This window comes from Erithacus rubecula (assembly GCF_903797595.1).
Source record: "Erithacus rubecula genome assembly, chromosome: Z".
NCBI classification, from domain to species: Eukaryota; Metazoa; Chordata; class Aves; order Passeriformes; family Muscicapidae; genus Erithacus; species Erithacus rubecula.
This window is the reverse complement of record NC_136661.1, coordinates 1,067,794-1,081,436: the sequence shown is the minus strand read 5'-3', so window position 1 is coordinate 1,081,436 and position 13,643 is coordinate 1,067,794. Positions and strand designations below refer to the sequence as shown.

At 39.7% G+C, this 13,643-nt stretch overlaps 1 protein-coding gene across 4 annotated transcripts in view; it reads left to right on the top strand.

Moving 5' to 3' along the window:
* Positions 1–13,643, top strand: part of ADAMTSL1 (ADAMTS like 1) — a 394,686-nt gene that overhangs the window by 253,711 nt on the left and 127,332 nt on the right. For all 4 annotated transcript variants that reach the window (XM_079330161.1, XM_079330160.1, XM_079330159.1 and 1 more), the window contains one exon: positions 7,846–7,972. In XM_079330161.1, coding sequence (XP_079186287.1) covers positions 7,846–7,972 — 127 coding nt within the window. The remainder of the gene's footprint in view (positions 1–7,845; positions 7,973–13,643) is intronic.

The window sequence follows — 13,643 nt, the reverse complement described above, 5'->3', positions numbered from 1 at the left end:
CATGTCATCTTTTCAGCACACAGAAAGGAGTGGGGTGGAGAACCATGGTTCATAAGAGGAATAGCCAGATGCTTAAATTGCTATCATCATGCCAGGTAGCAACATTTTTGTGGTGGAGAATGGAAGGGAAATGGGATTATTTTGTGTGTATGAAAGAATCTTCAGTTGCATTATAATAACTCCCCTGCCCTGAATTATCAGTTTTTTTTATTTTTTGGACTAACGGGTCTTAGCACCTCTGCAAAGATACTTTTGTTCTAGTCTTTTAGCAGAAGCAATACATGCTGCTCTCCAGTGATTTAGCCTGCAGTACCCAGGGCAGCTCCCTTTGCTGGTGGCAGAGGGAGGGAGGAACATTGTAACTTGGAGGCGTGGCAATTATAAGAAAATTAAAAGAGCAGCATGCAGACTTCTTACTTCCATTGCCAGCAAGTAATCTCTGTTCATGCATCTCCTTAGCACACCCAAAAGCCTGTGTAGAATGGTGCAGTGGCTTTATTGATGTATGAGGATGGCAAGATGCCTGCAATGGCTGGGCAGTTTTGAGTCCTTAGCAAAACACGTTTGGTTCTCACTGAAGACCTTGGCAAGTGGTCCAGTTACTGTGAAGACCCAGGAGAGGTGTTTTGCAGGTATTTCAGATAGTTTTCTCTGTTTTCCTAAATGTCTCCTCCTCCTGGGGCCTGCATGCACTCCTCTCACATGCTGAGCAGCAGGCTGGAATGCCATATAGACTAGCTAAGCTATTTCAGCAGTAGCCTGGGGACATGTAGCCTCTCTCAAGTATTTGAACGGTGAGAAATGTCTGTTCCTTGATAACACAGATTATGTGACTGCCCCAAGCACCAGAAAATCTTTGCTGGCACTGGTATAACAAAGCTCTACAGCTGGATCCCCATTGATCCAGCCGACAGAGGACCAATTCCTGCCAACAAGAGAAGCCTGTACACCCTCAGAAGAGAGCTCTGAATAGCAATTTCAAGCATGTCATGAAGTCATCAGAGCTTACAAAGAGTTGCAGTCAAATGTAATGTGTCTCAAGTGTCAGTTAAATGCTTTTACAATTAGCATTTCATGTTCTAGGAGAAAAGAATAGGTCTATCAGGCAGAATTTACTCTTGGTTTCTCAAGCACATTGCTGCCAGGAAGCTGAGGGAAAGCTGCCTTGATGAATTTTGTGTTAGAAAGTCCTTTGCAAACACTTTCTGATGCAGTTTTTAATATTCTTCGAACACTGACGAATCTTTCCTGTGAAATTACTAAGATATACAGATGATAGATGTGATTCTTCCAGGGAAAAGTAAGTATTTCAGTAATGATCTACTAAAGAGCACTAGTTAAAAAAATAGTTAGGTTTTTTCTTTCTCCTTTGTCAAGAAATGCACAAGCATATAAGGATGAAGGAGAAACTAATTTTTACTCCAACTCAATATGGATATGTAAATGCAGTGAAAACCAAAGAGAAGTGTGAGTGAAATCGTAAATGAATGTGAATAATCACAGAAGCTTCTTGTCTTCTTATTGTTGTCCATTTATAAACTCTTGGTAGTTAGTTCTGTTTAAATGTTGCCTCCTACACAGTAGCAGTCTCTGCATTTCTGTACCATCAAGGAATGAACTAGAGAGAGCTTTGTTAATACATCTTTGGACTCTCCTGTGATGGCCCACACAACAAATTGGTTGGTTATAAATGAGTAAATCTGAAAAATTCAATCTTTTTTTTAATCTTGGAAGAGTCCTCCTAATTTAACTTGCATGTAAGGTGTTACTTTCTCCCCGCATCCAAGATTTGAGTGTGTCTGTAATCCTCATTTAGAAGTGTCAGCTTTAAAGTTGGTTGAATTGCTATATGTTAAATCAAGGGTAGCATCTGAATGAGTTTACTTTTTTTTTTTTTTCCCAAGAGAAAAATTAAGAAATTTCTCCTCAGTTCCTTGCACTGCTGGGTGTTTGCTGTTTGCTTCTAGGCTGAACCATTGATTTCCAATGTGCTGTGTCTGCTGTGCTGTTGAGTAAGGCTGCATAAGGGTCTTTGTTTAAATATATTATTAGCAGAGAGCTCTGGCTGGCTGAGAATGATGGGACAGATACCAGGCAGGATCTGCAGAGTGGTTTCAGTGGATCTGTGGTAGATAAGGCAACCAGCAGCAACAGATCAGCAAGCATGTTTCCATGTTTTGGAAGGTGTATGTCAGCCACTTGAGTGGCTGGAGTTAACGATTGGGGTACTCATTAGTAACTGAAGTTTGTTTCACACTGTCTGAACAGTTGCAAGATGCATTTCTCTCAAATAGTGAGCAAGTACACTGATTGAACATGGAGCCTCATGTTACCTGCATAGTTACAAATTGCCTTTCCATTGTAAAAATCATCTTGTGGTCTTCAATTATGGTTGGACTGTGGTGTACCTCTGCCTGAATTCCTGGGGACCTGAGGAAGCCCTGCCTGTCGCCTGGTGCTGCTGGCCTGTAATGGGATGATGTCATGAGGCTGTGCCAGGAAAGTGTTGGGCTGTAAAATGTCATCCCAAACATGTCAGGGCACTGAAGGGCAGTCACCTCCTCAGCAGGAGGTGCAAGTCCCCGTGTCACAGGCACCAACTCAGATCCCGTTTGCTGTACAGGCTCAGGCTTGTTCTCTCCGCAGCAATTTGAAGGATAGAGCAGCTCTTAATGCTGATTCTGTAAAACAGGATTTTGAACCCAATTGAAATGATGGCTCTGATCCAAAACTGTTTTCAACTGAGCAGTGACAATACACACAAGTCCCACATTGAGCCCCACATTAGTATCTATGTGAAGGGCAACTTTGTTTTTTTCAGATTCTCAGAACTTCTTGCATTTGAACTACAGACATGCCCTTTGAAAAACAGAGAGATTTATTTATAATTGGCTAAATTTGCAAGCTTGCCTTATTACATTATTTCCTGCCCAGGATTTCTTAATACTGAATTGAAATTATTATGAAAACTTCTTACTTTAGGGCATTGCCAGACTAGCAGGGCTGGAGCAGAACCTGTCATTGCTGGTCCAGTTTTATTTCTGGAAAAATCTGCTAAGCTGAGCCAGAGTTCAAGTCCACAAGGGGAACACATGCACTTATAACACTCCTGCACGCACTCAATGAGTTAGTTCCAACTCCTGTTGTGGGACTTTCAGTCTGATGCCTTTAAACTACACACAGGCAGTTGATCTGTTAACTTGATAGCCATCTCTTTTCTTGCAGCATCTTGTAAAAATTATTTTGCAGTGTGTTTCTGAGTCAGGAGTATCCTTATTTTTCTTCTTTGTCAACCCATGGGCTGTCAAGTGAAGTAAGGGGAGGTTTGGGGCATGGAGGGTGGAGGGGGTAGAGGGGAAAAGAGTCAAACTCAGCATGAAGTCTGGGACTTCAGCCTAAAATTTAATATGGAATCTTTACCTCTGAGTAGATCTGTGGTACCTTATGCCAGAAAACAATACAGGCTTGGCCAACTAGGGATTAGCTGTTATTATTCTGGCTTTTTGTTGCTAGACTTCCTATGCTAAACCCATAAGGAGAATAAAAAATCAGCTCTCTTTAGAGGTGGTGAAGAAGATCTGGGCAGGCAGGTGGTACTCACCTGTGATTTACTCACTCTGGTACCGTGTGGCTGACATTTTCCATATACTGAGAGATCTCCAGAGCCCTGCAAAATCTGCCTTTACTGCTTTAAGGGCATATAACCACAATAGTAATGGGCTTCATAGAAACACCTTTAGAAATGCACAAGAGCTTCATCCAAAACTTACCAAACTTATCATTACATGTTCTTGATTTTCATAGAGTTTGGATTAGATTGTCAGGGAACTTAATGGAGATGCTTCTTACACTTTGTGCAGTAACAATGGGCAGTTCAAGCTTCTGACCTCACTTTAGCAACTTGAAACTCAAAAGATTTCAGTATGGAAAGTCTGTACTTCATTACCCTGCTTTAAGGGGAGGAAGCTCAACATGTAATAGAGATGAGTATGAAAATACTTACTGCAGAACATTTCCAGGCACAATTTGTTGTAGGAATCCATTTTCCTTCCTAGTGGGGGCTTCCTTCCCAGACCTTTATGAATTGAAAAAGACTTAATCTCCCTAAACAGCCCAGAATATATTAAGATCAGAAGTAGAATGCATTGAAAAGGGAAGTTTCTATCCCGCAGAAACTTCAGAATTTCAACATTGGATCCAGCTTCAAACCAAGATAAGGAGTTGACATTCCAAAGCTTTTCAGGGAGTGAAATATTCCCTAGACTTCTGATTCAAAAAAGTCATTGTTATATTTAAAACTATGTCCTCCAAACCATTACTCTGAGCTCTATATCGGAGGTACAGTATCCTCATTGTATTCTTTGCTTACTGTGCTGATGAAGCAGTGCCTTCCATGGTGCTGATTTTCATGAGGAGGTCCTCAACCCCCTCTGTCAGGTGAGTATGCCCATAGGTCAGTGTCTTGGCAGACTTTTCTAATTCTGCAGACCAAGTGAGTCTATTTTCTTGATAGTTGGTCTCTTCTAATGTCTTGCATCTTAAGCATCTCTGATAACAGCCAGTTTAAAACCATCCCTCTGCGTTTTGTTCATGTATAGGTGGATTCTGAAAGAAACAATTCTGCCTTCCTATTCTTTGTAAACCCTTTGCAGATTTCTGGGGGAGTGGTGACATATTTTCACCTATTCCATAATCTTTTTCAATGAGTACTTTGCAACCTTGATGGACAGTGAAAATAATGTTATGGAAATGACATGTTTCTCAACTCAGCCAAACTTGTGTTTCTTCTGCTCAGAGACAAAAGATACTCTTTTCATGAATTGTGTATTTTTTCAAGAGCACTTTAATATTTCCTTGTCTGATGGGTTTTTTTTTGCGCTCATAAGAGTCCAGCCTGCAAAATGTTTTCATATAAGAGGTAATAAAAACTAGTATTTGGTGTAGTGGCTTTCATTTTAAAGTATCAGTTACTCCATTTCAAACACTAGCAACCTTTTTAGTGTGTGTAATTACCTTCAAAAGATGGAGGAATTTCACTAGGTAATGAAAGAAAGGAGAGGAGAGGAGAGGAGAGGAGAGGAGAGGAGAGGAGAGGAGAGGAGAGGAGAGGAGGAGAGGAGAGGAGAGGAGAGGAGAGGAGAGGATGAGGAGAGGAGAGGAGAGGAGAGGAGAGGAGAGGAGAGGAGAGGAGGGAGAGGAGAGGAGAGGAGAGGAGAGGAGAGGAGAGGAGAGGAGAGGAGAGGAGAGGAGAGGAGAGGAGAGGAGAGGAGAGGAGAGGAGAGGAGAGGAGAGGAGAGGAGAGGAGAGGAGAGGAGAGGAGAGGAGAGGAGAGGAGAGGAGAGGAGAGGAGAGGAGAGGAGAGGAGAGGAGAGGAGAGGAGAGGAGAGGAGAGGAGAGGAGAGGAAGTTAACTTAGGAACATTTTTATTTCTGGCCTTAGTTAATCACTCATAAGTTCTTTTAATGAAAATTTCATACATATTCCCAGAGCTCTGGGATATCTATTTAGACAGATAATCTAACAATAAAGAAAAAATCTCTGCAGAGGCCTTGGGGAAAAATAGGAAATCCATTTAATTTCAACAAAACTTTTAATTGCATGAAAGTCTGAGACACTGCCAAATACGGTAAGGTTAATATATATTTTGTGCATATCACAGAAATGTTAATAATCATAAAGGTCTCCATACTTACACTTTGCTCGTACTTCCATTTGAAATACAGCATTTCGACAGAGGAAATATTTTTATGCTTTACACTGGTAATGGCTGTCCAACTTAAAAAAAAAAGAAACAATCCACAATATAACTTCCTTTCACACCTGAGATTTTCCTGGTGGTTTCCTCCACAAGTTGTGACCTAACTCCAAATTGCTCAGTTTATAAATTAACTTTAATCAGGGTATTGCCTATGGCAACGTGTGAGTTGATGATTCATAAAGTTAAAAATGCTTTAAAGTAGTAAATGCTGTTTTTTGAAATTGGTTACCTCATACCTGGATTTAAGATCCAGCCTATTTCTTGTCCAAGCAGTTCACATATTCATTTCAAAATAGGCAAAGGCGTAAGTATTTGTGTACCACTCTAAACTGAATTATTGAGAAGATATGAAAGAGAATTCTGTCCTTTCTTCTGTTATCTGGGCTCCCCAGCAGGACCCTTCTCACTGTGGGTGCTAGTGATCTCTAATGCACTAGAAGAAAAATCTCATTTGTAGGCATTGTCGTGTCAGTTTTCAGACCATGCAGGTGATTATTTTCACCATCTTGTCTACACAGTGGCATTCGTGGAAGTTAAACCATAGCAGTCGCTGTGTATCAAAGGTGGTTCAGCTCCTGTAGGGATATTCTTATTCAGAAAAAAAAAAAAAAAAAAAAAAGAAAAAAAACCCACCTTAAATCTTACACAATACTGTGGATACAGTTTGTGTATCTGCACGTCTAAGTTTTGTATGGAGTAGTTGCAATCAAGATACAAGCTTATTTTTGCTTCAGTTTTCTAACCATTATTTGTTGTGGTGTTTCTAATGTATTAAAGTGTCTCTTGCAGTCTTAATACGACTAGCTTTTCAAGGAAATGTATCATTTTTGTGACTGTCACTTCTTTAGGCTTCATTAATTCCGTTAGAGGGATCATAATATAATGTGTAAGCATAGGCGGCTTGATCTGGTTCTAACCTGGAAAAAGTAGGTAAATTAAAAAAAAAAGTGATTATAGCTTTCATCAAGCTTGAGTCTATAATGATTTAAATTAAGTATATTGTCAGTATGACAGATAATCAAGGAAACAGCTATTCTGCAGCTAGTAAAATAATGATGTTAGAAATGGGAATTGAATTGCTAGAAGAAAATACTGGTTATTAAAGCCCGTATTTTCATAGACAAATTAAGAAAAAGTGTCAAACCAAGAAGTATATCTCACCCAAGTAGAGCTGTGTAATTCTGCACACTCAGATTTGCAAAAATAAAAAATACTAGTCCAAATGTTTAAGTGGGCAAGTTACACACACAGCTTTTATGAGTCTTGATGGTAAGTGCCCTATTTGCTCTCACCATTTTCTAGGACCTAATTTTATGATTTAACTAAAACTCAGAAATGTGGGAAAAAGTAAAGCTGAAAAAACACTTTATTATTTAATTATAAATCACTGTTTGATTCTCCTCAGAATAACAGAGGTTTTGCAAACTGAGAAACTGAATTTATCTATTTAATTCCTAAAATTTTGAACTAAACAACTTGCATGGAGGAATAAAGCCAATTTCAGAGCAGGTAATTGCATTTATGCAATGACTCTCAATTCTTTTGTTGCAATCATTCCAGCCTTCTTTATCAGATCTTTTACAATGTCTGAACACAGGCATTGACAGTGTGGAATGGGATTATTGTCAAACATAACTAAAACCACATGGCTTCCCAGCTGCATAGCAGGTAAAATTTCAGAGCCATGTTACTATTGATACATGCTGCTCTTTAATTTTATCTATCTGTCTGCTTCCTATCTGTCTTTTTATGTGTTTCAGGCATTTTTCTTTGTGAAATCCTAAGAAGTGAAATTTCTGGTAGGACTCTGACCAAGAAATGCTCACAATGCCTTAAAATAACAACCTCCAACAATACTCTTTTCTTCCTCTGGACTGCTAAGGCCATTGGATACTAACTTGTTCACTATCTCTCACCTGACTTCAGTGTGCACTCCCAGACAAATTTGCTCAGCCTCTTTTGCTAAGGTACTTTATGGCCCTCTAGAGATTCTCAGACAGAAATTTAGAGTCATTAATTGCAGAGATGGGTTGAGCAGCCAGTTGATTCATGCTCACATTGAACTGCACGTCTCTCTCTCTTGGCAGGTTGTTGGCTGTGACCACCAGCTGGGAAGTGCTGCCAAGGAAGATAACTGTGGGGTCTGCAATGGAGATGGGTCCACCTGCCGGCTTGTTCGAGGCCAGTTTAAGTCCCAGCTCTCTGCGAGTAAACGTAAGCTGTTCCTTCTGGTCAAGTGCCATCTTCCCCTTCTAGTCACGTTTTCATTTCTTGCAAGCTAGTTTCACCCCACTCTTTCTCAGGTTCATGAATAATCGTGGTCAGCCTAGCTGTCCCTACAGGTGCATGCCTCTTGGGTTAAAGCAGCCTGCTCAGGCTGTTGGTCAGGTTGTGGGAGTGGACAGAGGCTTGTGGAAAGGTGTCATCAGCATATTCCCCATCTCAGCTAGATAGTTGCTGTTGAAGAGCAGGAGAGCAAGAGGAGGTGGCTCTTCATTGCTGCTGTGGCTGTATTAGCTGGCTGTGCATGAGGCTTAGTGCACTGCTCTGAGCAAAATTGTCTGTGCTGCTCTTGAGCAGAGGGGAACCTTGAGGGGCTGTGCTGCCAGTCTGGCAGAGTGCTCTCTCCAAGGCCTGTTCAGCATCACATGTGCCTGCATGCTCAGCATGGTCACCCAGTTCTACAAGCAGCTGAGGAACCCAAGTTGTCAGAAAGTGCCTACACAAGCATGAGAGATCTCTATGGAAAAACATGGCCTTTCCTGCATGCTGACCCAGCCTTAACCCAGAGTGGCAAATTGGCATTAGTGCATCCCAGTGAGGGGGTTCTTTCATCCTGAATCCCAGACAGGCTTTTTCAGTCAGTTTATAGCACCACAGTTGGAGCTTTAAAACTTTTAGGGTGAGAGATAGGATGTGCCTGGTCAGTTTCGAAGGAAGTATCAAAAGGTAGGAGTATATGTGCCTGTGTAGACACACCTATGGAATCACCTGTGCTAGCCTGAAAACCTGCCCCCAGCCTTAGAGTCTGATCAGACCAGCTCTACTATTCTGGAGCAACTTTGCAACTGCTGAATAGCAAGTAACTTTAATAACAGTGAAGACTGTGTGCATACTTGTGGGCTCTGTAACAGGAAGAGCTGCTTTTTACAAAAGCTTCTCTCTTTCAAAGACTAATTGCATTGGTATGGAGCATGTCACACAGAGCAGCTGATAGCACAACACAGCTGTGGCTCTGTGTTTGAGAGGGAGAGTAGGAGGAAAAAAGGGGAGAGGGAAGGGAAGGGAAGGGAAGGGAAGGGAAGGGAAGGGAAGGGAGGGAAGGGAAGGGAAGGGAAGGGAAGGGAAGGGAAGGGAAGGGAAGGAAGGGAAGGGAAGGGAAGGGAAGGGAAGGGAAGGGAAGGGAAGGGAAGGGAAGGGAAGGGAAGGGAAGGGAAGGGAAGGGAAGGGAAGGGAAGGGAAGGGAAGGGAAGGGAAGGGAAGGGAAGGGAAGGGAAGGGAAGGGAAGGGAAGGGAAGCTATTTTGTGTGAAGGAAAGAAAGGAATAATCCTCATAGAGTTCCATTGCTGAAGCAGAATTGTACATTAAAAGACAGAGGAAATAATTGACAAAGATTTAGGAGTGGAATTTCAGCTCACTGTTAAGTTTTTTGCAATAGGCAGGAACAGATTTGGAAGTCTCTACGCCACTTGAGACATAATAGTGTTTGTGAACTTCTTGGCAAATGTCTTTTCCTGTAGGAGCAATTAATTGTTTTTTAGTTGCTTTGTGGTAAAGAGGTGCTCATCTCTTCTCTACTGAGGATAAAGGCACTAATATATTATGCACAGTACTAAAATGTAAAACACAGTACCTACTCCCGATGGTTTCCTATTAAATATAAAGAATGTTATATAGGTAGTACAGCAGATGGCAGAGAGCACAATCTTAGACTGAGACAAATGTGAAAAAAATGTTAGAGAATGGATTTTCAGACACATTTGTCTGTATATAATTGTTACGCAGAGCTAAGAAAATTGCAGATTTTGTGTGCAGTCTGTATAAACCCTGTAGCATTATTCCCTTCCCTGCTGTGAACTTACATGTTTTTATGGAACACTGGGAACTTTGAATCCATGAAAAGTAAGTATATTTTTAATTGGGGTTTTTAAATCTTAAAGACAAGGTTATGAATCCCCTTCACATGTGTGAATTAATACAAATTCTTTTTGAGATTGGCTTCAAAATGATTTAAGTAAATGTTGTGAAAATTTGAGATTTTAAATGTTGAAATTCTTTTCAAAATCTATTATGTTCATTTTCTGCATTTATCTTTCCCAGCACTGTTGGCACTTCATCTGTCTCAACATCTTGCTTATTTGTCACTATAAACATAAATACACAAGCAAATCTGGGATCAGGGCCTGATTAATTCTATTTAGCCAGTCATTTAAATGACTGGATTCACTAGTTGATAGCTACATTTCAAGTTATCTTTAAAAAATAATCCTGTTTTTCTAGAATTATGTCTACTTTATCTGTGGTCAGAACAAGGGATTAAAAACCAGACTGCCATGCAGCACTAGAAAAATCAGAGGAGAAATATACATCAGTGACTAGGTGTCAGCAGAGGTGTTCTGTGGCCTTGCACAGGATTTTTGTTTCTCTAAGAACAGTATTCAGTCTGGAAGACATTCTAGGAGTTGCACAGTTGACCTTTACTCCAGAGTGTCCTAATAGTTTCTGAAGCTGTTTATATCTCAAAACCATTCCAAACACAGTCTTGAACTCATCATACTGAAGTAATTGTCTCTTGGTGCTCACATCCAGTTCCATGCAAAGGCATAAGAGAACAAAATTCATAAAGTTTTTAAACACTTAGCATTTCCTATAGAAACGCTTCTTCAGTATTTATAGGGATAGTATACATGTCCCAAATGACATCAGAGACAGAAACATAGTAGGGCAGGATTTAGTGTGATGTTGAATTCTCACCTACATTTTTATGAAAAACAATGCACCTGTGTCTATACTTTTGTAAGACAGATAATAAAAAGGCTACAAAAATCTTTATTGATTTCAGAAATATTATTTTTTCTTAGGTGGCTTGAGTGATTCTTCAGAAGTCTGTAGAAAGTCTGTTTTTATTTGATATTTTCTTTAGGGAACTGTGCACATTCTTCCTATAAGCTGCATTTAAGCAAGCTTCTTTGTGTTCAAGAAGACGCTAGAAAGTTAGTCCCATAAGTTGTGAGTGCATTCTGCTGATCACCTAGTGCAAAGCTGGTATTTCTCTGAAACAGGGTAGACATCTATGAGCAAAGCAGATTAGTTTTAAAAGAGACTTGTAGAAGCTATAATGCTCTCTAGATATTCACCTAATTCCTCTTTCTATGTCTAGCAAAAACAGATGTGGTTCCAGATTTCCACTGAATATCAGTAGTAATTGGGAGAGAGATAGAACTCCATTTTCCATGAGAACTGACAAACCGTTTGGACAAAGTACAAATTAAAAATCCAAAACTAGAAGAAACTTCTCTCTCATGGCAATCTGATGTATGCATATGACATTTAACTTTTGCCTGAAACCTTGCATTTCTCAGCCCTAAGCCACTGTCCTTTCAGTTACCTGGGACCTTCCTTTGCTTCCCTATGCATGGTCTCCAGAGAAAACCAACCACCTAATAAAGCATTTTGTGTCTTTTCCACACAGCTGTCTCTCTGCTTATTGTAGGAGAGAGATGTGACTAAATGTTAGCCTGCTTACTTTCACATCTCTTCACAGGAAATGTCTCCTCCTTATCATTGTTAACCTCAGGAAATTATCCTTCAGTCCCCACTGCTTCTGCTTTGTGAAAGCAAGAAGCACTGTGATAAGAATAAATCCTTCTGAGCTTTGCATTTCATATAAAGCATGCTAGGATTTCAAATGGAAAACAGCTACAAGATCAGGTGAAATACAGTCCTAGCAATACCCTGGGGCAGAAGATGCATGCTCTGGATATCAGCTCATATGGTCTTTAAACTATCTGGGTTTTCTATGACATGTCAGTGAGTTGTCAGCACAGAGCTTGTAACTCAGATATAATAATGGCATGGGACTGTCTTTAAGTAAAACTTGTAAAAAGACCATTAATATGGGGTCTTATTAAATTGAAGTTAAACTCATTCAAAAAATTTTATATGTATACAGCAAAATTATACATCATACTCATGTATTTTGTTCCAACCAATAGATAAAATAATGTAACCTACTGGCTATCTTGAATCTGAATGCCAATAAAGCAGTATTAGAATATTTAGAAATTGAATTAGAATTAGAATTCCTGAATCAGGATTTTTAGAAATTGAATGTGTGTCTTTCCCAATAGAAAATTTGAATTATGTATTGGTATGAAAGATTCCTAGTTTTACTAATCAATGTGGTATCAGAGATGTGTATGAGCAAAATATGTGTTAAGTTTAACCCCAGTATTACAGAAGACTTAGGCACTAAAAGTTTGGATAGTTTGAGAAAATATATCAAATCAGAACTTGAAAATGGGACATGGTTCAGAAGTGTCTGAAAATTTGTCTTTATGAAGTCGTTATGTCCACACAGCTTTTGTGGCACTTAGACTGCTTACATTTTCGTCTTACTTCTGGATAGTAAGAGGCAACAAAAGTATGAGTATTTCATCCCATAAAGCTCTGAAATATAAGAGTGTCAATAATTCCTATTAGATGCATTAGAGATGCATCTAATAATTAGATGCATCTAATTAGATGCATTAGAGAATTTAAAATGTAAAAGGGTTCTAGTTAACAGTTTTTAAGATACTATGGGTTTGGATGCATGAATGTATTGGATGAATGAATGTATTGCTTAAAAGTTCCTGTTTCTGTTAGTGTTTTCTCTCTCTGTCAGCGTCTCACCTTTAATATAAAATGACAACATCAACAACTATTTTGCTAATAGGTGAGAATTCTGATTTAGCTGGGTTCCAACAATTTTCCCAGTTTGGTCTGGGAAGTGTAAGACCCCAACCTCATATGTTTGAATGAAAGATTAAATGCTTTTATTGTCTGACTTAGCCTCACCTGACAAAGCAAAACATAGTTTTGAGAGCAGAGCTGTAGCTCCTGCTAGAAAGCATTTCATGACATAGTTGTGAACAGTTCTAATGAATAAATAGTGAAAGAGACTATGTTCCTCTCACATCTACCACCTTCTCACTCCTCAGAAAAAATCCTTTTAGGCATGCATACATTTTCTTTCCCAACTTCTAGTTATATGGGGAGAAGGCAGAAAGGACAGGGAAAGGTGAATGAAATGTGCTGGTTAGTCCAAGTCAGCATTCTCTGGCATGCCACTTCATAATCCAGGTATTGCATTTTATATCGCTTTTCTGTGTCCTTCTGTCTCCCTTCAGGACATTACTGAGGTTACTGCCTCTTTAGAAATGCTGACCTAACTAACTTTCACCGCTGCATGTGACCTACATGTTAATTCACACCTCAGTTTAAATGCAGTTGGCAAAGCTCCCAAGGCTTCCTAGGTGCAAGATCCTGCTTTAATACCTATTTATATGACAGTCTAATGGGTTTCTGCTTTTCCAGGGGCTTTCTGCTAGCAGTGTAGAAAGGGAAGCAGAATTATAGCACTTATAGTCATTAAAATAAGAGGTGTGGAAGGGATGACATACCTGAGAGCAGCAGGAGACCATCACATAGCATGGACAGGATCTTGGAGAAGTTGTGGGGTTTAAATGGGAAGAAGTCGAGTGAAAAATGGGAAAGCTGTTCTGGTTAAACATCAGAATAAGCGTCTGCTTCTCTACTTCATCACAAACACTGATTCAAAATACCAAAATACTTGAGAGTTTTAAGTGGAGTTGTGATGAAATAGAAACTTATTAGTTACTC